The sequence below is a fragment of the Antennarius striatus genome, chromosome 9 (assembly GCF_040054535.1).
Source record: "Antennarius striatus isolate MH-2024 chromosome 9, ASM4005453v1, whole genome shotgun sequence".
NCBI lineage: Eukaryota > Metazoa > Chordata > Actinopteri > Lophiiformes > Antennariidae > Antennarius > Antennarius striatus.
In genome coordinates, this window is record NC_090784.1 from 4,531,428 (window position 1) to 4,557,166 (window position 25,739).

General features: G+C 43.0%; 1 protein-coding gene across 1 annotated transcript in view; it reads left to right on the plus strand.

The window, feature by feature from the left end:
• Positions 1–25,739, plus strand: part of rims2a (regulating synaptic membrane exocytosis 2a) — a 126,017-nt gene that overhangs the window by 18,225 nt on the left and 82,053 nt on the right. The window contains exons 3-6 of the mRNA XM_068323160.1: positions 724–810; positions 4,286–4,496; positions 7,785–7,796; positions 18,387–18,679. Coding sequence (XP_068179261.1) covers positions 724–810; positions 4,286–4,496; positions 7,785–7,796; positions 18,387–18,679 — 603 coding nt within the window. The remainder of the gene's footprint in view (positions 1–723; positions 811–4,285; positions 4,497–7,784; positions 7,797–18,386; positions 18,680–25,739) is intronic.

Below are 25,739 nucleotides of genomic sequence, written 5' to 3' on the forward strand. Positions count from 1 at the left end.
TGAAAGACGTGTCACTTGTGTCATGGAAAACCTGCCGTCCTTTGACTCATTCTGCGTTCTGAATGATTCACATAAATACTTTGTTGTTATGCTTGTTAATCGGCTCTCTTCCATGACATCAGTGATGACAAGCCTTTCCCCTTCAACCAGCTTTGTTCCTACCAGGCCCCAGCCCCCCCCCCCACCACCACCACCACCACCACCACCCCCCCGTCTTTCTGCTGGTCTCTAACTGGCTGTTTGTTCCCATTCAGTGTGTCATCACACTCTGACTGACCTGTGCAGCCTTGTTATTCAATCACAGGCCAGATGCTCCCTCCTCTATGGTATTTATTGCATTGTGACTGAGTCCACACGTAGTTGTAACACGTCTGATAACCTCTACCGCCCCCGCTAGGCTGAACCCCCGCCCCCCCCCTCGGCTCAGCGTTTGATGCAGCTCTCATTCCCATTGGCTGTGGAGTCTTTCCCGCTTCCCTCGACCGTCGGCCTGTCCTTTTCTTTCTTCTTCTGTCCTTCCGTCCCGACGCTGTCTGGTTGTCATTGTTCCACTCAAATGCCGCTCTGCCCGTTTCCTCCTCCTCTCTCTCTCTGCGCTGGTTGTAGTGAATGATCCTGCCAAGGTCTGACCCGCCTTCTGAACACCCTCCTTTGAGGAAATACTGTTTTCTCCCATGATGCCTCCCTTGCGATGTTGCAGTCACACTTTGCTTATTTGAACAGGTGGTTTAGTGGAATCACTGAGCTGGTAAATAACGTCCTTCAGCCCCAGCAAAAGTCCCAAAATGAAAAGGAGCCAGAGCCCGATGCGTAAGTAATAGTTCAGACCCCTTCTGATTTCTTCTACCAGCAGGCCCAAACGTCCAGAGGTGACTGGAGCAGCCGGACACACAGGATGTTTGACCCTAGTGGATATCAGACAACGTTACACAACATCTCACAAAGACATGTGGACTCAACCTGTAGAAAGAACTTCTGAGCTGCGTCCCATTTCAGGGGCAGCATCCCTCATGGATTGGATTGGATGTACTCCTGCTCCACCCATCCGTACCCGTTCATTACTGAGTCGCCTAGCAACATTCATTACTGAGTCGCCTAGCAACACTGACAGCTGATTGACAGCTGCTCTTAGTTAAAGTTGTTAGTGAAGATCTGTGTAGTCATGAGATGGAGAGAAAACTATTACTACAGATATTATCATACTTTATATTGTCCTGTGTTCGTTTGCGATGGTCTGGGCCCCCCGCTAGAGAAGTTGTGATCAAGGCTCTTTGTTTGGTGTCATTAAAACATACCTAAAAAATAAACTGTAGAGTATATTAAAAAATCTTTTCATCATTTATTCGTCTGTAATGTACAAAATCTAAACGCGACAATGCTGGTGCGGTTCTGAGGGTATTTAAGTGGATCTGAGGCTTCGTCGGTGTCAGCTTCACCTGTTTCTCCTTCTTCAACGTGAGACTGTGTGTATCTTATCTGAAAATGTTGTCAAAGGAAGATAAAAGTTGTCAGAAGCTACGAGAAAACCTTCAAAGAAGCTAGCTGGAGCACAGTTTAGTAACTTTTAAGTTTAAATTGACTCCTTAATAAAAATAATGAAAGGGATACACAAACGTGTTACCAGCTGGTGTTTTTACAGAGTACATTTATATCGACAAAGTTGCAGCTACAAAGTTTGGGGATACAGTAAAGTAGCACCAAGATACTAAACAATGAAGAAAGTTAGTATTGGAATAAGAATTTGTCAACAGAGGCTTGATCTGAGCGCTTTGAGCAGCTGAAGGAACTGGATAACAGATGCGATTAGAGGTTTGGACTCAGACGTAGAATCCAGAAGCTCGTAGTTCGGCCTCGCCGTTGATATGCCGGGTCTGTCATATGTCCAACACAGAGGCTCGGGTTACCGTGTCTAGATGCTGTGGTGCGGCTTAGAGGTAAGAGAGCTGCGATACTTTAGAATGGGACGGGACAAAGAGCAGCAGATGATTACTCATCAGCCCTGTCACCTACATTTGACCGTGTTTGACTGAATAAATGAAGCCTCTGGAATGGCCACTATGTACCGGCTGCCGCTTCAGGCTTTCCTTACAGTAACTGCTTCTTTGTGCCTCACCTGGTGTCACATTTGCAGAATTAAAATCCTCCAACTTCCTTTCTCTCAACACTGGATATCTGTCTCAGGGTGCGGCGTAGAATCCGCTCTTGTGATGCAGATCACTATCAAGCTAGTTGCATCTGTCACCTGTGAAAATGGTGACACGAGAGGGGGAGGGAGAGACATCTTTAACTGGTTATACCTTCTCTGGGATGTCACCCCCTCCCCATGCAGAGACTCAGGATGGAGCAAACACCTCCCAGTAAGAGTGTGAAGAGATTAAATGAGAATAAAACACGACTGTTTGTAGTCTTATTCCCTTGATCCTCAGAGACAGTGGCTTTACCTGTCGTATCGTCGCTGCTATCAGGACTTCTGTCAGTAAATGAGATTTGGTGGGCTCTGTTTAACACGGCTACATGCTAATCTCTGCTGGGTAAACACACAAAGGCTGTGACACAATTAGCCTTTTAATCCCTCACTGGGTACGAGGAGGGGCACTGCAGCACTCTGTCTGATGTTTAGATGGCACAGAGACTCCACTACCTCACACACACACACACACACACACACACACACACACACACACACACACACACACACACACACACACACACACACACACACACACACACACACACACACACACACACACACACACACACGTAGTCTTCAGGTGGCATGCGGCCATTATGTTTGGGCCCTAAAGGTCTGGTTGTGGGCAAAGGAAGCATGTTTATCTCAGAGCTGTACGTGGTAAAAGGATAGCGCTGCTCAATAATTCACAAGTGCTAATGAATGTTGCAGGGGATATGTGGGGCGAAACCAATTCTAATCGCCATATTATGAAGTCAGCCCAGTGTTTAGTTTCCAAGGATACGCTCAACTGACATGTGTCATACAAAATGCATGTGAAGAGTCCATACAGGACTTTTCAGTGGCCTCTGAGGACTTCTTAGCATTGGAGGATCTACTGTATGAGATCAGGTGCCATCTATAGCACACAGACAGCAGCATAATAGCCGATGCCACGTTCTTAAGGTGCTGATGGACGCTACTATGACCACCGATTATTGCCTACAATGCTGAGACAGATAAACCATGGTGTGCATTAGCGTCTTCTAACTGTATGTCTGAGCGGTCAACAGCGGTCCTGATGTAGAAACACACGTGCAAATGATTCATTAAATACAGAGGAACCTGAGAAAGTGGAATTAAGTGATGTTGATCCCTGTACCCCCCCCCCCCGTTTTAGGAGAAGTGCTGTTTTCAAAGGAGCAGCTCAGCTCTGAAGCGTCTGACGTCACCGTATCAGCGCTTCCTTTAAAGCCGCCCACCGCTGGGGTTGTATCAGATACACAGACGTGAAAGAAGTCCCACTCTGAGACCACCACTGAAGAGATCGATGGGGATGATTATTCTTGTGTGCAAAAGTAGCTTTTAGCAGAAAAATAAATATTAATCATTGCAAGGGTAAATTTGATCATGCAATCAGGAAGAAGAGATTCTCTCCCCCTTTCAAGTTTGTCGTGTTTTAGTCTGCTTTACTTTAATTAATAGATTCATTGGGTTACTACTAATAATCCTTTTTTTTAAATTGAGTTTAAAATAAATTACCATCAATGCAAATTAAATGTACTCACAAAATTATGTGCAAATCACAGTTTTTGAGAGATATGTCTTCTCATTGCTCTGGAGGTGGGGATTTTTTACTTCTCCACCACAGCACTGGTAGTTAGCACCATCAGCTCACAGTAGGAAATTTCTGAAGTCGAATCCCAACTTGGAGACTTCTCCAAGAAGAGTTGACAGTTATCTCAGTGTCTACGTGGTCCTCCAACTTCTATACCAAAGTATGATGCAGGGGAAATTTTAACTTTAATTTGAGTTAATGTGGTTAGGGTTAACCCTTATAAATACAAAATGAAATGCACATTCAATTGGGGAAAAAAAATCTAAGTAAACTGAGCTTCAGGAATATATTTGGACCTTGATAAAATTATTTTGTGCATAATAGAATAAAGTAAATGAAATAAAATGAGCTAAAGGTATACATTCTATACGCAGCACTGGTCTACTTCTATCCAGCCAGATAAACAGGGGAACTTATCAGTGACTCAGATGCAGAGCTTCCTTTAAGTCGGTCTTTTGTGTCATTTCCTAACCACTTCTGTTCCTGTTCACTTTCAGAAAGTTGCACCAGCAGTTTGAGTCGTATAAGGACCAGGTTAAGAAGATGGGGGAGGAGACGAAGCAGCCCGTGGACCAGAAGAGCGAAGCCCCCACCTGTGGGATATGCCACAAAACCAAGTTTGCCGATGGCTGTGGCCACCTCTGTTCATATTGCCAAACGAAATTCTGTGCTCGGTGCGGAGGACGCGTGTCTCTGCGGTCAAATAAGGTAACTCTGACTTGCATGCTAGGTGATCTCCATTAATAGGGACACAGACACATGCAGATGCCCCCGCCCCCACCCCCACCCCCCCTCAGGCAACATGCTCCCTCTGCTGCTATTCCATATCCAAGGTTATGACACGTTCAAGTGAAATCTGGGAATTGGGCCAAATGTGTCTCTAATGACAACTAATGCTTTCCAGAGTATCATCATGTACTCCAGTCTGAAGACATCCCATTCACTTACAGTAGTGTGCAGTTCTCTGTTTCGCCACTAGGGGGAAGTGTTCCCCTTTTCTCTCGCATGACGGCCCTGATCTGTGCTTTTGTATAACAAGTCGCTCCACTGCCTACACCCCCCACCCCCACCCCCCCGTGAAATCCTCCTCACAGACTAAGCTGAAGCTTTTAGTATTAGACTGCTTAGATTTAAATCATGAGCTGAGTGTTTTCATGCGATGCCATCCAATCCTCTGCTGTTGTGAGAGGACTACCAGGATCTATTAATGCCACTCACAGCACCACTTTCCCTATCTGTCCTGCTCTCCCCCAGCTCCCCCAGCTCCCTATTCTTTCTTTCTTTCTTTTTTTGGGGGGATGGTGGTGGTGCATTCTGGGTGAGAGTGTGAGGAAGTGTGAGAAGTGTGACTATTTGTGGTTATTTCCATTCTGTTTTTTTCTTCTTTAGCTTGTTTATTCATGTTTATTCACATTTTTGTTCAGTATGGTTTAATCACAATCATATTTTGTAGTTTTTAGTGGGTTGTGGGGTCAGGGATTTATGTCTACCTTTTTAAACCTGTTTTTTAAATACTTGATTGTTTTTAGCTCCATATTTAACATGTGCATCATCAAGCTTGATGCTGAATATCGATGGGGTTAAGGACATTGAGAACAGAGCACCTGGTTTTAGTTTGATAAATATAAAAAAGTTAGATGCTATATTTGTCCAGAAAACACACAGCATTGTTGAGAATGGAACTGATAGTGAGAAGATGCCTGAGGAATGGAGGAGAAGTGTGCTGGTGCCCATTTTTAAGAACAAGGGAGATGTGCAGAGTTGTGGCAACTACAGAGGAATAAAGCTGATGAGCCATACAATGAAGTTATGGGAGAGAGTAGTGGAAGCTAGACTAAGGGCAGAAGTGAACATTTGTGAGCAGCAGTATGGTTTCATGCCAAAAAATAGTACCACAGATGCAGTATTTGCTTTGAGGATGTTGATAGAGAAGTACAGAGAAGGCCAGAGGGAGCTGCATTGTGTTTTTGTAGATCTGGAGAAAGCTGATGACAGGGTGCCCAGAGAGGAACTGTGGTATTGTATGAGGAAGTCTGGAGTGTCAGAGAAGTATGTTAGAGCGGTGCAGGACATGTATGAGGACTGTAAGACAGTGGTGAGGTGTGATGTAGGTGTGACAGAGGAGTTCAAGGTGGAGGTGGGACTGCATCAGGGATCAGCTCTGAGCCCCTTCTTGTTCGCTATGGTGATGGAAAGGCTGACAGACGAGGTTAGACAGGAATCTCCATGGACTATGATGTTGTGACATTGTGATCTGCTGGAGGAGAGATAGTGACTATGTTGGTAGAAGGATGCTGAGTTTTGAACTGCCAGGCAGGAGGCCTAGAGGAAGACCAAAGAGGAGGTTTATGGATGTAGTGAAAGAGGACATGAAGGTAGTTGGTGTGAGAGAAGAGGATGCAGAAATCAGGGTTAGATGGAGGCAATTGATTCGCTGGGGTGACCCCTGAAGGGAAAAGCCAAAAGGAAAAGAAAAAGATCATGTCTGGATACATTTTAAAAGTATCTGTGGGTACACTTCAACTGTAGGCACAAATATACTGGGTTTTTTAAATATTTTAAATGATAACTTTTGAAATGCAGCAGAAGTTAGTATGGGATTTTAACCACATAGAAAAATCAATTTCAATTCAACCAAAAAACTGAAATCAATGAGATGACTGATGAGAAGTCACCTCATTTAAGAACATTTAATGGCACATGTCGACAGTAGTAATAATAAAGAAAACCCGCTATCCATGGAACGACCAGACAGATTTTATTGTTTTATCTCCAATTTGTGTTTTTAAAAAGTGTTCCATTTTACCAGACGGTTTTACAAATCAAACTTTATTCCAGTGTTGTATTTTTATTAAAAATATAAAAGCATGGAAGTGCTTTTTAGCATTTTAACACACCAATTTTATCTGACGAATGCTTTAAAACTGCTTTTTTGTTTGTTTGTTTTTTTTGCTTTTTGCTTTAAAAAAAGAAGATTTTAGCTCTCTGCAGCAAAGGTGGGATGTAGGGAAAAGCCAGATCAGAAATCTGTGTCGACAGTAGACTCACAATTTCTCCAGTAACTTGATCAACTCTGTCAGAGATCAAGAGACATGTGGCAGAACTGCAGACTTCAGCAGAGTCCACAGGAGAAAGAGAACACATTGCAGCCCTCAAAGACTGAGGTGTTGGGCGTGCCCGCAGGGGGTGCTATGGTATGCAGTATTTAGTAATATTACTCAGATGAATGCTCCCTCTCGCTTCTTCTTTGGGCTGGAGAGGAAAATAGGGCAGAAGGACAGGGCAGGAGTCTGTGGTTACACACCAGGCTTCTATAAAGAACTGTTTCATTCTGAATACACGTCATTTCTCTCCAGTCTGCCAAAGGTGTCAGCAGAACAGAACCATAAACTAGATGCTGACATCACCCAGGAAGTGTCTGAGCCCTGGTCTCCTGACCTAGATGACCTACTTAATGAATTCTATAAAGAATTCTGGGCAATTACTGTTGAGGACTTGCTCTATGTGCTCACAGAAAGCCTGGCAGGAAGCTGAGCTGTAGGAAGGTGCTTCATGCGCCCAGAAAAGGAGACTTAGGACATCAGGAACTGGTGGCCAGTGTTCCTGTTTTGCATGGAATACAAGGTGTTGGACAACAGGCTAAGAACAGTGATGGAGCAGGTTGTTCATGTGGACCAGAGAGATTGTCTCCGATCAGCCTTAGTGTCAATGACGGTAAAACGTAATTCAAACTGATGATAAAGATTTTAAACAAAAATAAAATTGTGTTTGGCCATTGGTTGATTTTGTTTATGTACATTTGATTACTTGGTTTATTAATTTCTGTATTATTTCTTTGTGTTTGTGTCATTTTCTTTGTGTGTGAGTGTGATGAATCTGTACATTTGATTTTCTCTAAACAAACATGCTTTTAAAAAAAAAACAAGAAAAAAAATGTTCTTTCTGTCTTTCTGTCTCTCTTTCTTTTACATTCCTGCTCTCATGGGATTGCAACAGGAGGACAAAGCGGTTAGCAAATTATTTTCTGTGTTCCTTTATGTATTTGCACATGCAGCGGCAAAAAGTGATGAAAAACAGGGGGAAAAACACTCCTTGGTTGTGTCTGTGAGTCTAGCCTAATACTAGTCTAATACTTTCTGATATTATAGAAGCAGCACAAAGAACACTATTGTGGAGCACAGCTTGAGAAAATACTTCATATATCTTCTCTGGCTCTTGATGATTTAAGGTTGAAATGTGTTATATGATGATATATGATGTGCAAAATAGGCCAACAAAGAACAGTTTATATAGGTTAGTTTTAGATCTTTAGTTTTAGTTTCTGTGTCCCGTAGAGGAGTTGGCTGTTGGCGTCGGGGGTGGGGGGGATAAGAGGTAAGTAAGAGGGGTTTTATCGGTCAGCAGCATTCATTCTGGATGTTTCTTCATAGACAGTGGTGTACCAGGCCAACACTGTTAAATAATACTATTTAAAATCATCATAACTCCAACAAGAACATGAGGAAAAAGCTTTTCAGGCCAGATTATTGCTGGACAGGATATTGATCAGTATGAAATCCCACACCTAATTAAATCCATTCCAATCCAATACCAACACTTAGCCCTGAGTGGATGGAAAGGAGATAACTATAATGACTGTTTGCAATATTGAATACTGTATTTGAGTAAGCAATAGCTTCCTATAGACATGCATAGGAACACATCACATGGGCCGTACCAGCGTCCTGTGTTATCTCTGACCTGCCTGTATTTAGCTGAATACTGAAGGGTGATCGGTCTATTGTCCACGGTGGATGAAAGAACAAACTAGGACCGATCCAAGCAATGGAGCAGATCACCTACTGGCAGAGATCTCTGCTCTGCTGCCGCCTCCTTGACCAGAACCACAGCTGTGCTGGCTGCTGGTGTTCACTGGGAGATAATAGCTGGACCACCAGTTATCCAGTGGGGCAGACGGTGTGGAGTAATACCAGTAGCAGCAGACTGACAGTGGACAGCCAGGGCACTGTCAGAGTGGATACACCACTGAGGAAATGCCCTCTTTTACCTGGTGGTGGTAGATGGTTCATCCAGACCACTATCTTACCCAAAAATTGGTAACAATAGCGTCCACCATCCCTGAGCTGAAGCACGTGTTCACTGAGGAAACATCTGATGTTCGACTTTAATTTTCAACCAGCTATTTTATAGTTCACTAAAATTTCGTTGGTATATATATATTAAATTGAACTATATATAGATTTAATTTAACTGTAGGTGTGTCTAACATAGGAGGTGGAATTGCAGAAGTAATCTATTTGTTTTGTTGTAATGGTGTCACATTATTAAGTCATGCAAAAAGCGGTATTTTTGTATGTTACATGCTTGATACTACACACAGCACTGCTATTATAATGACTGCTGATTTGCTTTGTGAGTTCATTCTCACACAAGCTGGGATTACTCCGAAAGCTTGTGTGTAAGAGAAAGACGTAACCTCGGTGGGATCTGCCCTATTTCCATCCATCTAGTCTTTCCCTCTCACAGGTGGTGACAGCAGTGGCGAAAGAGATCTTGTTCTGTGAAGCGCCATTGAATATTTACAAGTCTCTGGGTATCTGAGGCAGCTAGCAGAGCTATGGGGTGCTGGAATATGATATACAGGGACTGAGAGTGGATGTATAGAATATAAACACAATATATCCATCTGTGTTGATAACTTCACTGCTACTTGAGTGTGACACCAGTTTAGCCATTTCAGTAGATACAATGAAAACAAAGTGATGCTTTGAGGTCGAAAATATATATTGTCTTCGGTTTAGGTAAATTGTGTGTCAGCGTTGTGAAGGCTTCACACTCCGTTGCTCTTAATGGTGGAGATACCCTCTGATGTGGTTTCACAAGGGCCCCAGGAGTGAGGTTGTGACCAGGGAGGAAGCGTTTTGTGAATCAAGCAACTCTTGAAGACATTACATATGTGCTCATGTCCCCCCTCAGCAAGTCCTTTATGAAGCAGAAGGAAGGTACGGCAGTACTTTATGGGCTGGTCTAAATAACACCACAGAAATCATGATCTAGACACCTTCAGATGATCATTAAATGTGATTAAAATGATGGAAAATCACAGAACAAGTTATTTTGCATATACTGTAATCCACATATGTGCTTGAAAGATGCACATTTCTTCATTTTCCTTCCCTTTCTGCTTCTGCAGCTTCTTTTAGATTATTCTCTCCAATGCTAGACAGAATGTTGTTTATGGGACAGATAATGGGAATAAACTCATTTTAAAAAGCTCTTTACTGAACACAAGTATGGAGCTTTATTCAGAATGACGGTCCCCTACTGCCATAAGTACACATGATTATTGTATGACTCAATAAAAACCCATCTGTTAGAAATTTACAAAATAAAATCATTTAATGAAAATTCTATTCATGTTGTCTTAAATTATCAAACCTACCTTAAAGACTGAGTAGTTTTGACCTACATTTTTAAACAGTTCCCATTTTGTAACCCTGCCTCAGTGCCTTAATGGCTTTGCAGCTGTCTGACAGCACCAACACATTGCGAATTGACCATTAAGTGAAATAACCAGCTGCTGAGACCCAACAGAGCATAAAATGTCCCACAAGAATGACTTTTTTTCTTATTTATTTCATATCTTTTAAACAACTTTGCCTCTGGGAAGGTCAGGAAAATGGATTTTAAGTACAAAGTGAGACGCTGGGGTAGTCTGTGGGACAAAGAATTGAGTATCATATCTAAATTAGTTTATTTGAGTCGTCACATTGTCTTTACTCTTATTTATTTTTTTGCATTTAATACTAGTTTTTTTTTCATCTTTACATGTAGTTGACACTTTATAATAAATTAACTGTGTACTGGTTTATTTAGTTACTTTCCTGTTCAACACATTTAATATGCCATCTACTGCTGTAGGGCATAATTTTGACTATTAAACTGCAAATTACCCTCAGACCACTGAGATTAAAATCATAGAAGGTGGAGAACAAACCAGACCGACACTGTCATAATATAATATAATATAATATAATATAATATAATATAATATAATATAATATAATATAATATAATATAATATAATATAATATGACCTACATGAATCCCACTAATAGGATCTATAGTGTTTGATGCCGGACTGACTCTATAATATTGATGGTGAGGGGCCCCGAATTCAATTCTGCTCAGGACCCCGTAAAGACAGGAGCCGGATCTGATCACATTTAAGGCTGACGGGCAAAATCTGAGTTCAATATTTACTGAAGACCAATAAGTGTCCGCGTCACCGGCGGGGAGAAACACCGCCGCTGCCGGTAACGCGAGTGGCGCGTCTCCGGTTATTGGATTGCGCGCTGGGACGCGACGCATCTGTAATGAGCTCTCAGCAACTCCAGCTGACATCTGAGTGTGTGTTACCGGAGAAATAACAGCGGGGGTGGCGAACGGAGCGAGATGGGACGGTTCTCTCCTTGACATTGAATATTTGGCTGTTTTTACGCGTCGATGGATCGCGTTGTAATGATCCAAGGTTTGCGTGCGTCTTGAGCTGAAGACCAATAAGTGACGTCTTCAGACGGACGGTAGAGGACTGCGTTGGGTTCGTGGGATCGACTCTTCTCGGGTGATTCCGCGGTGTAACCTTCACGGTGCTTCCAGCCGCCGCTGTCCGCCGATCAGCCCGCCGTCTGCGCTCGGAGCTGTCCGCGGTGCTGAAGGTCGGCGCTTCGTTTTTCAGGCGCAGGGAGCTGCGGACGGTCGGCAGCACATCAACAGGACGTCACAGTCTGTCCACACAGTCGGTGTGTTCCCTCAGCGGCACCATGGGTAAGCTGCGATGGCGTCAGGGAGGCGGGCGCGTTACCGAAAAGCCGTCCGCAGAGGACGCATCGGTAGACAGGGCTCCATCTGATCATCGCCTTCATAGAAAATGATAAATTGTATGTGTGTGTGTGTGTGTGTGTGTGTGTGTGTGTGTGTGTGTGTGTGTGTGTGTGTGTGTGTGTGTGTGTGTGTGTGTCACTGACCGCTGTTCAACATTGTGCCCACGTTCCCTCCTGTCTGAGCGGCTGGAGGTGATGCGGGTCTGACACGCAGCTCCTCTCCATATTTTGGGTTTCTGCCGCCTCTTCCTCCTGACGCTGAACACTTCAAACAGGGAACATAAATATTCATTAAATCTATTACTGTTACTGGCGTGCCTGCTAAAATTAGAAGCTCATTAAAATGTAATTGACCACGTGCAGCTTGTGTTGGAGCATGTGAATCCAGGCTCTCCTCTTTCATTCCCATTGGCCGCTGAATGAATCACATCAGAAATGCCCTCTAAACTTTTTATGCTCTGCAGAGCTGCCTCAAATGCCCAAATTTACTTTCATTCACAAAACAAAAAATAACTCACACCAGGTGATGAATTGGATTTACGTCTGTTACAGTGTGAATATTAGTGGAGAAAAGGATTCCTGCTTCTATTACAAGTTACACATTCACATGCAAAGTCATATATAATATAAAGTGCTTTATAATTTATTTGTCTTTGCAGCTCCTCGCACCTGTGTGAGTGTGTTTGATTGTGTCCGTATTGATTACTGCACCTTTAAGCTAGAATCAATCCAATGTGGATGTTGCGGAGAACAGGGCCGTCCTCTAACAAGGGGTCTTTAATGTGTGGCTCAGTTCATCTCAGTTCAGGAGAACTAGAGAATCACTGAAGCGATGGGACACCACTGACAGATCCCATTAGTATTGCAGCATGTGTCACATCTGCTCTCTATGTCGTTCTCTTGATAGATTATTTTTCAGATCTTCTACCTTTTCCAATTCGCAGATCATTTCAGGCTCACTGGTTCATTTTAACTTGAACAAATGGATGTCACAGTGATGGGGATCCCTGCTAAACATGTTTTCCTGATATACAGTTATAAATGAAAGTACAGATGGTTGCTGGCTTTCCATAGGAGGATGCTGTCATTTGTTTGGACGGATAGTGCTGATTCACCCTGGAGCCTCTGCTAAATGATGTTGTAGTGTAGTTAAATGGCCACAAGAGAGAGCCTGGTGTTCTCTCTTACTGCAAATGTAGCTGTGGTGTGTGTGTGTGTGTGTGTGTGTGTGTGTGTGTGTGTGTGTGTGTGTGTGTGTGTGTGTGTGTGTGTGTGTGTGTGTGTGTGTGTGTGAGAGAGAGAGAGAGAGAGAGAGAGAGAGAGAGAGAGAGAGAGAGAGAGAGAGAGAGAGAGATAGAGAGATAGAGAGAGACTCTCCTAGGAAAATGCCAAATGAGGAAGGAAAAAGGAAACACATAAAGCACATTGCTGATTGGTGCACATTTCAATCTACATGGTTTTCATTGTGTGTACAGTAAAACCTCAAAATATAAGTTTAATTTATTCAGTGACGGAGCTTGTTAGTTAAACAACTCGTAAGCCAACCATTTCTTAATTTTAAATAACTAAATCATAAAACTCTTCCTGCCTTGTAACCCCCCCCCCTAAATTATGTGAAACACATTTTTTTGTCAACTAATAGACAGTCATACTTTACCTGTGCATAATTAATTTTATAAAAGTTACATAAATAACGACAAAATATGAAAAGAAACACAAAAATCACAAGAACATAATAGATATGTCTTTAGTCCCCCAACAAGAATGAGATCCGGTCTCAGCTGATGTCGTATCCATCCGCCAACACCTGGTAAAGAATGAGATCCGGTCTCAGCTGATGTTGTATCCATCCGCCAACACCTGGTAAAGAATGAGATCCGGTCTCAGCTGATGTCGTATCCATCCGCCAACCAGATGTAGTGTGCCGAAGCACGACACGTATCTCAGTTTTTTGTTTGTATGTCACCCAAAATATGGACAGAGTGATGACTCGTACCTGAAAAACTATTACATTGAGTAGCTCGCATGTCGAGGTACTACTGTATATTTAAACAGGGTGTGATTTTCTTCAGTAATGATGAAAATCTAAGCGACATCATCTTTGTGAAACATAAACATTAGAAATAGATTAATATTCTCTCAATGAGGGTCTGTCCTTCAGTCACTTCTTGAACTGGTGCATTTTCTCACCATTCTCACTCAAGATAGACATTTTTTTTGAAAGATCATATTTGCTGGTCTCACTGAAAAGACGGTTGGTGTGAAGAGAAAGTATGATAAAGGAAATTATTTATTGATCCCCTGGCGCTGGGTGTTTGTTTCCCTTAATTCAGTGCCTCTGTAAACAGCCTATAGCACATTTAAGGGAGTATATATCTTCCTGGTGTGGTGCTGCTTGACTTTTTGCTTTCTATTTTTAGCTGCAGGTTCAATGACTATGAAATGTGCAGACACAGAGAGAAATGGCCCTGCCCAAAGGCTGCAGCCCCCAACCCCCTGCCTGCACTCAGCTGTAAAGAGTTAAGCCAGAGGGAAGTGTGTATATGAGTGCAAGTGTGTGTGTGTGCTTGTGCGTGTGTGTGTGTGTGTATGTGTATGTGTGTGTGTGTGTGTGTGTGTGTGTGTGTGTGTGTGTGTGTGTGTGTGTGTGTGTGTGTGTATGAGGAGAGTCTGATGCAGAATGGCTGCAGTAAAACTGAACATACCTCTGGCTGTTACAGCTGCTTGACCTGTGTGTGTTACTCTGCATACATGCATCTGTTGTGGGGGGGGGGGGTGTTTATCCACTTCTTGTCACAATCGGCTTCAAATACACAACTGTATGTATCTGAAAATTTATTTCTTCTTTGTGTTTATTTATGTATTTTTATAGACATTTTAGTGACTTTCATGTCGTACCTCTACAACTCTTCTGTGACAGAGTTTTAAAGTCCATCCACAACAACAGAACTGCATTTTTACTCATAGTGGAAACTCTTTTTTTGTCCTTGGTTACAATTTTTTTCACAACATGAGAATGTTAAGAAAAGCATACTTGCCAAAACACATTACTAAGACTTGCTAATATATTATTAGTAGTACTTAAATGAATTATCAGTATTGCAGTATATTTATTTCTTAGAATACATTTTGTAAAACTGTAAAAGTACTACTTACACAAAATGAACCTGCTGCCAGGTCATTATTGTAAATTTAAAGTAAAGTTTTACAGTGTATGTTTCTCGTCTCTGCAGGGTTGAGCTCACATTGGCAGCTTCATGCTGCGTAATGCTCTGCTAGTGTGACTAATAGAAAAGAATATATCATGATTATACAGCAGGACTAGATTTTTCGATTATGTTTGGTTACTGCTATCACATGTATGAAATTTGTTCAGTCGTTTTAAAGGAGCTTCAATTAATGCTAAACCCCCTTTTAACTGATCTTAGTTTAGATTTCACTTTCTTACTGTGAAAGCTTTAGTCTGATCCATCATTGTTAAACTCTTTAACCTCTTTAGTCTGTCAAAACAAGATTTCTTGTATTTTACAGTTCATGTAATGTTTGGGACATGAGAGGATTCAGCCCTGCAGTCACATTTGCCTTACTTTTGCTCCTCTTGCCTAACGCACTGTATAAACATCCATTTTCATTCTGACTTTGTTCCAAAGTGTAAATCAAATCCAGAGTATTGATGTCTGAGACTCAGCGTGCTAAACAACCACTGGACCCATGCACTTTTTTTGTTGGCCCTTTTTTTGGAATACTAATTTGCTATTGGCATTTACTGAGATAAAAGAGCTCCACATCTAGAGTAGAAGGGCAGAAAATGTGAATTATTATTGACAGATTGGAGAGCTGCAAAGAAACTGACTATTTTAATTGCAGTGTGGAGGAGTAAATATGTAAGCCACGGGTATCTGCAGCTCACTGTGAAGGAACGGGACTAAAAGTAGATTTCATTTCTGAACTGCCGCTGAAACTTCAGTCTCCCCCTCAAATAGAGCTCAATGTATGAAATTAAGGGACCGATCTTGTTATTCCTTATTACGATACATAAGGGGAAAGACATTAGTCTTCTGTCATAAAAGGTAATGCACTATTTTCTAGCTAGGAATGCTAATATTGATTAGGTTGTAGAAGCTATAACCAATGGGATTTAGGATAAGGCAGGTGGTGGAGACATGTTGTAGCATATGATGAATACATAAAGTATGCAGAAACCCCTCTAAATATAAAATCTTAGGATTGAGATAACAAAAAGACTCCAGTTAAGCCCGTTGTGTGATAAACACTAGTAGATGTGTTACACCAACTATTCCTGCTTTCATTCATGTATTTTTTACTCTTTGCTGCATTGTTAAAAAAAGTTTTAACTAAAATTATATACTTTTGTAGAATTCATGACTAGATTTGCTGCAACTGCTCCTATATGGGTGAAAAGCTTGACAAATACGATGCTTTTGTTACATCTAGATTTCTAGCCATCGTCAGTTCTGTAGTCATGGGGTGTGGCGTTTGTTAGGTTACAGTTTGTGTGCATGTTCATATGTGTGTAATCATGTATGTGTGTGTCACTTCCTGGTACAAGAAGCGATCTGTGTTTGATTAGCAGTAAGGCTGACCTCGGGGTCTCAGCCGGTATGGATCACTGTGGAGCTCTTACTGCGAACCCGGTTAAAGAAGCAGCCATGGCCCGACTGGCTCCCCCCCCTGTGGGACACATAAAGCACAATTTGTAGCCTCTCTGCTTCTATTGTGTGTCAGCACAGTTATAGCCCATCTGTCACATTGATGGCTGGTCATAAATGAATCATGTGTCAATATCTAACGGGCCAGTACACGCTGCCCGTTTGAAGCTCTGGTCTGTGTTTCATTGAGTGTGGGCCTTCACCCACCACACACACACACACTGGTGTAGTGAAAACACCATTGCTCTACTCAGCACTACATGTATATTGGAATAACAGACACGGTACTGTAGTTGATTCCTGCTGCTATCTAACGCCGCCAATCTGATGCAACCTGCAGCCTTCTGGGGTCTCAGTGAGGAAGGTACAATGTCAGGGTAGGTTTATGGGGTCCCTGTACAACCAGTAAGTCGCCAGCTCAATCACAAGGACATGATCTCTCACTCACTTCCCACTCATCATCACTGATGTGTCACAGCCAACCAACCCAAAGGATGGCGCGTTAATCAGGCGTTGTGTATTTGGAGGCTTTTTGGGTGGTTGCAGAAAATTCTTACCTGTGTGCTTGAGCCAAGCCTCACATGCTGTAGCATCTGGGTTACTGGTAGTGGTTAGTAATAGTTAGTAGTTAGCATTAGTAGTCACTGGTGTGGTTTAAGTTGCTGGCTACAAATCCAGTCTCCCAACCTATGCAGTCAGGAATTGTACAAACAAATGCAGTAAAAGCTAATTCAACATCTCAGTCATTTTCTATTTGATTATGTGCACAGTGAAAAAAAAAAAGTCAATCTGCAGACCAACTGATGCTGATGCTGGGCGAGGCAGTGTTCAGATCCTGCTCTCACTAATAACAGTAATGCACTGACTCAGCACTGGGACTCCAAAAGGCTGGGAACATGGAGGGGGGGCGAGCGGCTGCAGCAGCTCTTGGCCGCTTCATTGGTCGTAAGGCCTGTCAGTCATTTGGCGAGCTCCTAGTCTTCTTCCTAGCACACTTTGATGTCACTTGGAAGTTGTTGGGTGTGGTCACCAGAAAAGGGACCTGAGGGGAGTCTGTCCACTGTCCTGCAAATAGTTGGGCTTTAATATGGAGTATGCATGTTCCTCTTTCCTTCTCTCTCTCTCTCTCTCTCTCTCTCTCTCTCTCTCTCTCTCTCTCTCTCTCTCTCTCTCTCTCTCTCTCTCTCTCTCTCTCTCTCTCTCTCTCTCTCTCTCTCTCTCTCTCTCTCTCTCTCTCTCTCTCTCTCTGTGTGTGTGTGTGTGTGTGTGTGTGTGTGTGTGTGTGTGTGTAGTGATCAGTGTTCCTGTCTGCTCCTGGATTTATGAGGCTAATGTGGTGAGGTGGCTGCTGGGGCTGCGGTACAGAGCAGATAAAGGCACAAAATAACGGAGCAGTAAAAACCTCACTCTCTGGTGCATGTAGAGCATAACAGAAGGAAAATGTTGCTATTCTTTTCCATTTATCTGACCAGAGTGAATTACTCAAAATTGCATTATGTCTACTTACTGTAAGCTCATTAAGATGTAAGTAATCTCTGTAATCATCTGTCATGTAGGCTGCAGTTTCCCCATCAGAAGTGAATAGCGATGTGCTGCATCATAGCCAGTGAGGAAACTGAGCTGTGTGTAATGTGGGAACCTTTTGATTAGCACCTAGTGATCAGAAGGAGTGTTTTGGGCTCACAGACACAAAATGAATGATAATCATGAACTGACCACAATCAGGACTTTGCCTTCAATGGTACCATAGGCTGCTGCATGTGTAAAATTTGTCATCATTCACCTCATCGATGTGAGATGTCAAAAATATTGTCGCTGTGGAGTGAAAACTATGAGAAAGTCTGCCGATTTCTTTTTCATATCTCATTTATGGAAAATTTAGATTTCGGATTAAAAAACATTTTCACCCATCTTCAGCGAAATGCCGTTCAGCTTGACATGAAACACCCAGAATCACTCCATTAACGCTCATCATTGGTGATAGGAAACAACTTCTGTCTGTCAACCTTCTAAACTGTTCCCACTCCTCTTTTTATCATCTGCAGGTGATGTGGGTATGCAACTTGTGCCGAAAACAACAAGAAATCCTCACCAAATCGGGGGCTTGGTTCTACGGCTCGGGGCCTGATCAGGTGCGGGGTGTGTTTGAGGGTGGGCCGCAGGGGAAGAAGGCCAAACTGCAGGACCCGTCCCTGTACCCCTACCAGGGAGCCTCAGGGGACTTGACACCAGCGTCAGACAGAAGCAGACCTCGCGGCGGACTCCTACCCAGACAGGCATCTCTCGACAACGGTTCGGGGCTGAGGTACGCTGGGCCCGGCGATGCACCCATAGACAGGTCAGTCCTATATGTGAAACACAGCATGCAGCGGCTCCAGTAGGAACTCCTTCACACACACACACACATACACACACCAAGTTGCTGTTATGATCATTATGAATAATACATCACAGAAGTAAAGATTCTCCATACGATGCCACTTTAAAAAGGTGCATAACAAGCTTTTAGCATTAGCGCTGAGATATGACACCACTGTACGAGCCGTGCAGGACAATGATTTAAGCCTCGTGTGAGAGCAATGTCTCCAACCAGTCAAGGTGCCATATAATTCGGCTTGTACATGGAGCCCACGAGGCTCATAAAAGAGACACAGATACTGTATCCGCCACTAACTCAGCAAGTCTCCCACTGACTTCCACCTACTCACTCTATCTCTTCTTTTTGTTATCGGGAATGCTAGTAGACCTTTCCAAGCACTGCAAAGCCTGAGAAAAAGAATGTGATTAAGATGTTTTTGGAGTGGAAAAAACAAGTGCAGGGACATTATGTTCCGTTTGTCATGTGTACAAAATGTTCCCTGTGAGCTGCACTCTCAGACACCACGAACCTGCTCTGCCTCTGAATCTGATATGCGGTTGCCTATTTCTTGATCGTGTTGTCGTAGAAGGTAGTAACTGTGATGTCCACACGGGGGCTCCTTCCTCTGCTTCTTCTGAAGGGAGAAAAAGAATAGTCAGCACCTACACACTGTCTAGAAAAAGAAAAGCAGAGAACTGGACAGTCATTGGATGTAATGTTGAAACAACACTTGATTTTTACTTGGTCATCCACGAGGTAGTCAACTTATTTCCATTTGGGACAACGAATCCATATAAAGGGTCATAATGACAGCGGTGACCCTCTGGAACATGTCTTCTATTTCTCTCTTGTGTTGAGTGGAGTTGTTACGTCAGGTTAGTGGTTCATCACAGCTGGTGGAGCTAACAGGCTAACAGGTCTTTGTGTTGCTTCTTGATGTCTGTGAGATCAGTCATTCTGAGGGGAGGATGGGAGGTTTTGTGATTGATTTCAGTTGCACAAACATGCTGTGTACAATCAAACGCAATTGAAGACTCCGATTGTCTTTTTGTTACTCCTCGATACACTCCTGTGACGCTGGATATATCAAATCACCCCACACTTAGAGTTAAGTGTACATGCTCTCAGCTCTTCTTTGGCACACTTGAGCTGCTCTAAAGCTCTACATCACTGTCATGAATTTGATGCCTGTGAAATCTTTGATTAACCTCTAATCCAACATTTTTCTGGACTCTGAATAAACATTATAACTGCACGGTAAAGAGGAGAACATGATATTGATCAATATTCTGTTCCTTGGTGTTTCTGTTTAACTGGAGTACTTTTTCCACCTTCTTCTCAAATGGGTGTCTCCTTCAAAGTGGCTTTATCAGACGATCTGACTGACTGAAGTTCAGACTCCTCCTGGTATTCAGTCACCTTCTGACCCCCTCTTTGTTTCTCACCTTTGTATATTATTGCTTGCTTTGCTAAAGAGGTTGTGATGGTACTGGTGAGAGACACTTTCGTTGGCATTGGCGACATTTGCAGTGACACAACAGGAAATTGTCTGGAAATTCAGGGGATAATGTTGATGATGGATAGCAGAGAGACCATAAATACAACTCTTACTGCTTAAGCACCAAAACCCCTTTTCATTGATCATAACGATTGTTTAAATTAACTTCTGGATCTGTTCTGCTGAAGAAAGGTGGGGGGAAAACCTGACAGTCTATTTATAAAGAGAAATAACTTGGGAGGGCTTCTAATTTATCTTGGTGTCAGGGGTGTCATTTGAATGAACACACAGATATGCTGGGACAGCAGCACTGTTGGGTGAGACTGATGAAACAACAATGATTACACTGGGATAGGAACATACTGGTGGAATTTCTACAGATTCTGCATTTTTTAACACATTCATCCAAGCAGCAGAGCCGTTAAGCCTGCCAAAAATGCCGGGAAAGAAACACAATCAGCCCAACCCAGTCCGCCACACAACAGCTTAACTCAGGTCTGCACAGTTCTGTTGTTTAATCTGACCAGATCCATCCCAGTTTAGCCTTAAACACCCACACAGGCTCTCATCCAGTTAGTCATACAACACCTAAGAGTCTTAAGAGATGACATGTTACCAGATAATTCACATTGACATGGAGTTCAGTTTCTCCTAGTTTTCCTAGTAGTTTTCATCAGTTTGATCATTAAAGTAATTTTGTTGTAAAATGGGAATACTGATGATGCTGTAACACCCAGAACTATTCAACAGAGTCTGGTATGCAAGCAACACTCAAATAGCACTCAAATACAACAAACTTTTAAAGCAGACTCCTAACAGATTTTGGAACTACAAGTGAACATCTGAGAAATATCCTCATAATGGTAAAGCTGTATTTGTGTGTAAACATTTTAAAATCTCAAATTTTTTATGAACTTGGTTCTGGTATAATTTAGTGTAATCAATGCTAGTGTTATTCTTGGACTCACTGGGTGTTTTAATATCATGTCCCCATGTAGTCGAGGGGCCATGATGTTGAAATCAGTATGTTGAGTATGCTACTCACTTGAACTATCCCACCTGGTTGTCCAGTCCACCTTCTGACAGACGCTGACCAGTCCTGCATCCTTGGAGTCTTTTTGTCTTTGACAATCTGAAGGTCTTGACCACTTGACCTTTTCAAATTCCATGGGGATGACTTTGTTAGTTGTCTTCAACACCTGCATCATGTCTACATCGGTCTCTACATCCAGGTCTCTTTTCTCTCAACCCCTTTCTCCCCTCTCGACTAGTTCTCACATCATGGACTGCTGCTCTTCCACCTTCTGAACTATGGGTGGCGCCTTTCCTTCCTTGTGATGGGAATCATCAGACTTTCCTTCAGTTAAATTTAGATCCCTTAGTTATCGTGTCAATATAATGTGATGCTGTTGAAGCTGTTTGGCAGCCCTGGCCTTCTCCTAAGGTGGTCTGTCTCTACTCTCCAGTATCTCATCTATCAGGACTGGAACTGGGTTGATGAAGTAGGGCCACAGGATTCTGGGAAGAAAGCCATGTTGGTTCACCAACATTTGAACTTCTCAGGTAGTCCATGACTGTTCATGGCTTTTAGCTACTCATCCAATGCTTTTCCAGATTAATAGCGGCCCCTGAAGAGGCCCTCATCCTGAAATTGATATAGTAGTCTGCATTGAGAGGATATTATATTTGGAAGGACTTAACTGTACCAGAATATTATGGAATGGATCCATAAGCATTTTCCAGTTCAAGCCACAGCAATGACAGCTACATCAGTGTGTTTCAGACTGGCCTGCATGTCTGAAAACGACACTTTTTAAACTCAAGTGTTGTTGTGGGTTCTTCTTACAGCTGAATTTAAACAAAATTTAAGATATTTCCCTCTACAGAAAAAAAAGCGAGATGGTCCAGACCTTCAGGTTCCTGACCTAGTTGTAATTTTCCTCCAGAGTAATCCTCACTCCTTCAGCTACTCCCTACTGCTCAGGGTTTCACTCTCTTCCTCTGAAGCCTTGCAGTATCTTTCACAAATACAGCTGGAGTTTTAAAAGTGCTTTTTGATCCTGGTACCAATGTTGTCCTTACTGTTTTTCACAAAAAACATAATTGACATGTCAAAGTAGAAAAAGCACCCAAGTGAAAAATAGTTTAGCTTAATTCCCTTTAGATGCTTCAGCTGTCAGGATCCTACTACCACACTGTCACAGCAGTTGTAGTCATTTGGAGTAACATGTTGTTCTAGCCACAATTAAAATAAAGCACAGGCCTTGTGTGTTTGATTAAAGCATCCAATCATTTGATTTCAGTGTTGGTTTTCTTTTCAATTTTTTGGGGCATGTGTTTAACCTTGGCAGGATGTCTTGATAATATTTTCTGTAAGTGGTTGGTAGCATTTACTGTATAATATTTTAACAAAGGAATTTGTTAAATTGCAGCGATAGAGATCTGACAGCCGACATAATCACAGTGATAACTATCCTGTTGTATATAACACACACAGCTGTCTTAAATCCACTCAGCTGAATTAACTCCAAAAGCTAGTTATTTGTAATGTTCTTATACTTAATCTTTTAGATAGTGAAGATCTAACACAGATTATCTCCCAGCTCAGGGAATGGTCCTTTATGCTGGCATATAGCAGCTCATTTATATTAAAAAAAAAAAAAAAACCTTCAGAAAGATTCATAATGGCTCCGTGTTGGAGTGCTGCTGCAAATGCGTCTTTAATTTAATCACATTAAATGTTTTGTGTCTGCAGCTTTAAGGAACCCCTTGATCTGCACTGAGGTCTTTTCAGCTGATTCTGAATCTTTACAGTCAGGACAGAACTACTGGTCCAAAAAAATAAAATAAAAAACAAAAAAAAACCCAACAACACATTGAATGAATAAATAAGTAACCCCCTCAGGAAATCCCTTTGGTGCGTGCCCTCTACTTACTCTCCCTTTCAGAGGTATTGGAGCAGTCATCTGTCATTATGTGGAGCTGAAGCTGCGGAGCCACTTATGGAATAGAGAGAAGAAAAAAAAAACCCTGACGACACCATCGCCTCCCTTCTATATTGTATTGTGGTCCAAAAGACTGCATGAGAGATGTGGCGGAGAGTGCACACGATTTTGCGTGTGTGTGTGTGTGTGTGTGTGTGTGTGTGTGTGTGTGTGCGTGCGTGCGCGCCAGCGCGCATGCTTCCTCTTCTGCGTGCGTTAGCGTGACTTCTCTTCATAGGCGACGGGAAATATGAGTTGAGCGTGAGGCAGCAGCTGATGCGCCGGTGAGGGATGCTGCTGCTGCTGCTGCTGCTGATGCTGATGCTGCTGCTGCTGCTGCCGTATAGGATGCTTCCCGCTTCCTCTCTCCTCCGGGCGCTCCTTTGCCTCTTTCTGAACACCGAGAGGAGATTTTTTTGCTACAGCGAGAAGAAAAAAAAGGCTTGTTACAGTCACCAGCACTACCTCAATTTTCGCTTTTCAAGTCTGAAGCATTATGACCGAAGGATCCCGCCTGGAATGCGTCTTATTTAAGGACACTTTTCCCCGGGTGCGGCAGGAGAAGTATGGAACTTGATCGGTTTCTTATCTGCGTTTAATGCGCCCCTGGAGATAACACACACAAAAAAAAATAAAAAAAATACGGAGGAGGTATATGTGTGCAGGAGGGGGGGCGTCCGGAGGAGAGAGCGCAGGTTTTGGGATGTATTGTTGATGAAAGGTTGGTTACGGGTGGTCATTTACAGAGGGGGAAAAAAGAGAACGAAGGGGGGAAAATGCAGTTTGAGACATTGCGTCAGTTCTGTAGCTCGGTTTTATCCCATTTCAACGGGGCTTTTTCTGCGCCTCAGAACATCCTGCAGACGGAGCTGTTCGAGCAGGCGCTGAGCAACATCGGGTGAGTGATTCCTTTGTAAAGAAATGCCCTAATTTATGAAAGGAGGGCTTCCCCATTGGTATGTCAGCGGTTATAGGGGGGTGGGGGGAGGTGGGGGTTATTGCGTTCATCGATTGGCAAGGCAGCCTGCGTAATAATAATCTACAGTATAGTAGTGTTGCTGCTGCAGATATTTCCTGGCTGGATGATGGGGCCGATCAGTGATGCTGCCGCGGTTTGCTGTGCGCGCGCATGTACCACGTTTGAGTGGGTGAGGTGTAAGGTGTGGGGGGGGGGTTGGGTGAGGGAGGGGGTATGTGAGCCGTTTAGGAGGACTGTGACCATGCCGAGGCGTGACTGCCTTGCGCGTATCCGTCTGCGCGTCTGTTCCGGCGCACCGCGGCTGCGCTCCGCCGCCGATGTCGCTGCTGCTGCTGCGCCCGAGCAGAGGAGGAGGAGGAGGAGGAGGACCAGGAGGAGGGTGTGTGTGCGTTTTTAAAGAGTGGATACCACGTAAAACACCTTCTTCCACTCACACACACAGTCACAAATCTACACAAAAACGCACACCTGAAACATACGCCTTTTTATTCTGGGCCACTGTGGAAAAATTAACCTGAATATCTCAAAATATCTGTAAAAGGTCACTCAGAAGCAGGCGTGTATATATGTTCCTGCTGAAGCAAAAAAAAAGTTTTCATAGAAGCTACACTTTTTCTGTAAAAGGATTATTATTGGGAGACAACATTTTTATATTTCCTGGAAATAAGTACTCATGTGTCAAGTTCCATTTGTGTGTCACGCTCCATTCCCCCCATGGAGAGGCCCTGTTGATCCAGCCAGGCATGACTGTGTGACACACATTATGCCTACTGCTGAGGGCCTTCAGACTTGCAAACAGAGTCGTGTTCCTGCAGCTTCAGGGCTCAGAGAACTCCTCTTTCCCCTTACCAGAGGTGCAGACCTTGCGTCTCCACCACCATGTACCGTCTGCGTCCAGGGACTGCCAGTCTCTCCCTCTTGTCCCCCCACCCTACCGTCAGAAATAATTTACAGCATTGCTGGGCTCTCTGCCACCTCATATTACATGACCAGAACACTCAGCCACTGGAAAGGCTGCACAGGGGGGCTCTGTGCCTGTAAACTATGATCCAGCAATCATCACATCTGACTGATTAAATTGAACTTACTTTCCATCACTACTCGTTTTTCATCTCAATATGTTTCTCTGGTAGGAACAGTCTAAAGTTTTGGTCAACTGCTGGATTAAGTCTAGCTTTTCTAAAGTGTTTTATTTATTTCTATTATTTTGTTTCTATATTTTGTGGTCACTGTTACAGCGAACAGTGAGTTAACTCTTTCTTTAATACAGTCCAAGGCCTGGTATTCTGTGTCAGTCTATGTGCTCACTGATTCCTGGGTCTTTAACTAGAGTTATAGTATATCGTATTGGTACTACAGCGTTCACCAAACCTGCAGTAAGCATTGTTATCAGTGGTTAGCACACTTGACCATCAGTTCGAATAGTGCTATTTGTGTTTGAGTGTGTTTCTGTCTCTCTGTGTCTTCTTGCCCAGGCCAAGCCTGCTAATGGGTTGTGTGCTTTTAGATCCAGCTTTCATGTATTATGCATGTGTGCGTCAGCAGAGGTCCTAATGGGGTGTGGGGATCTGTTCTTAG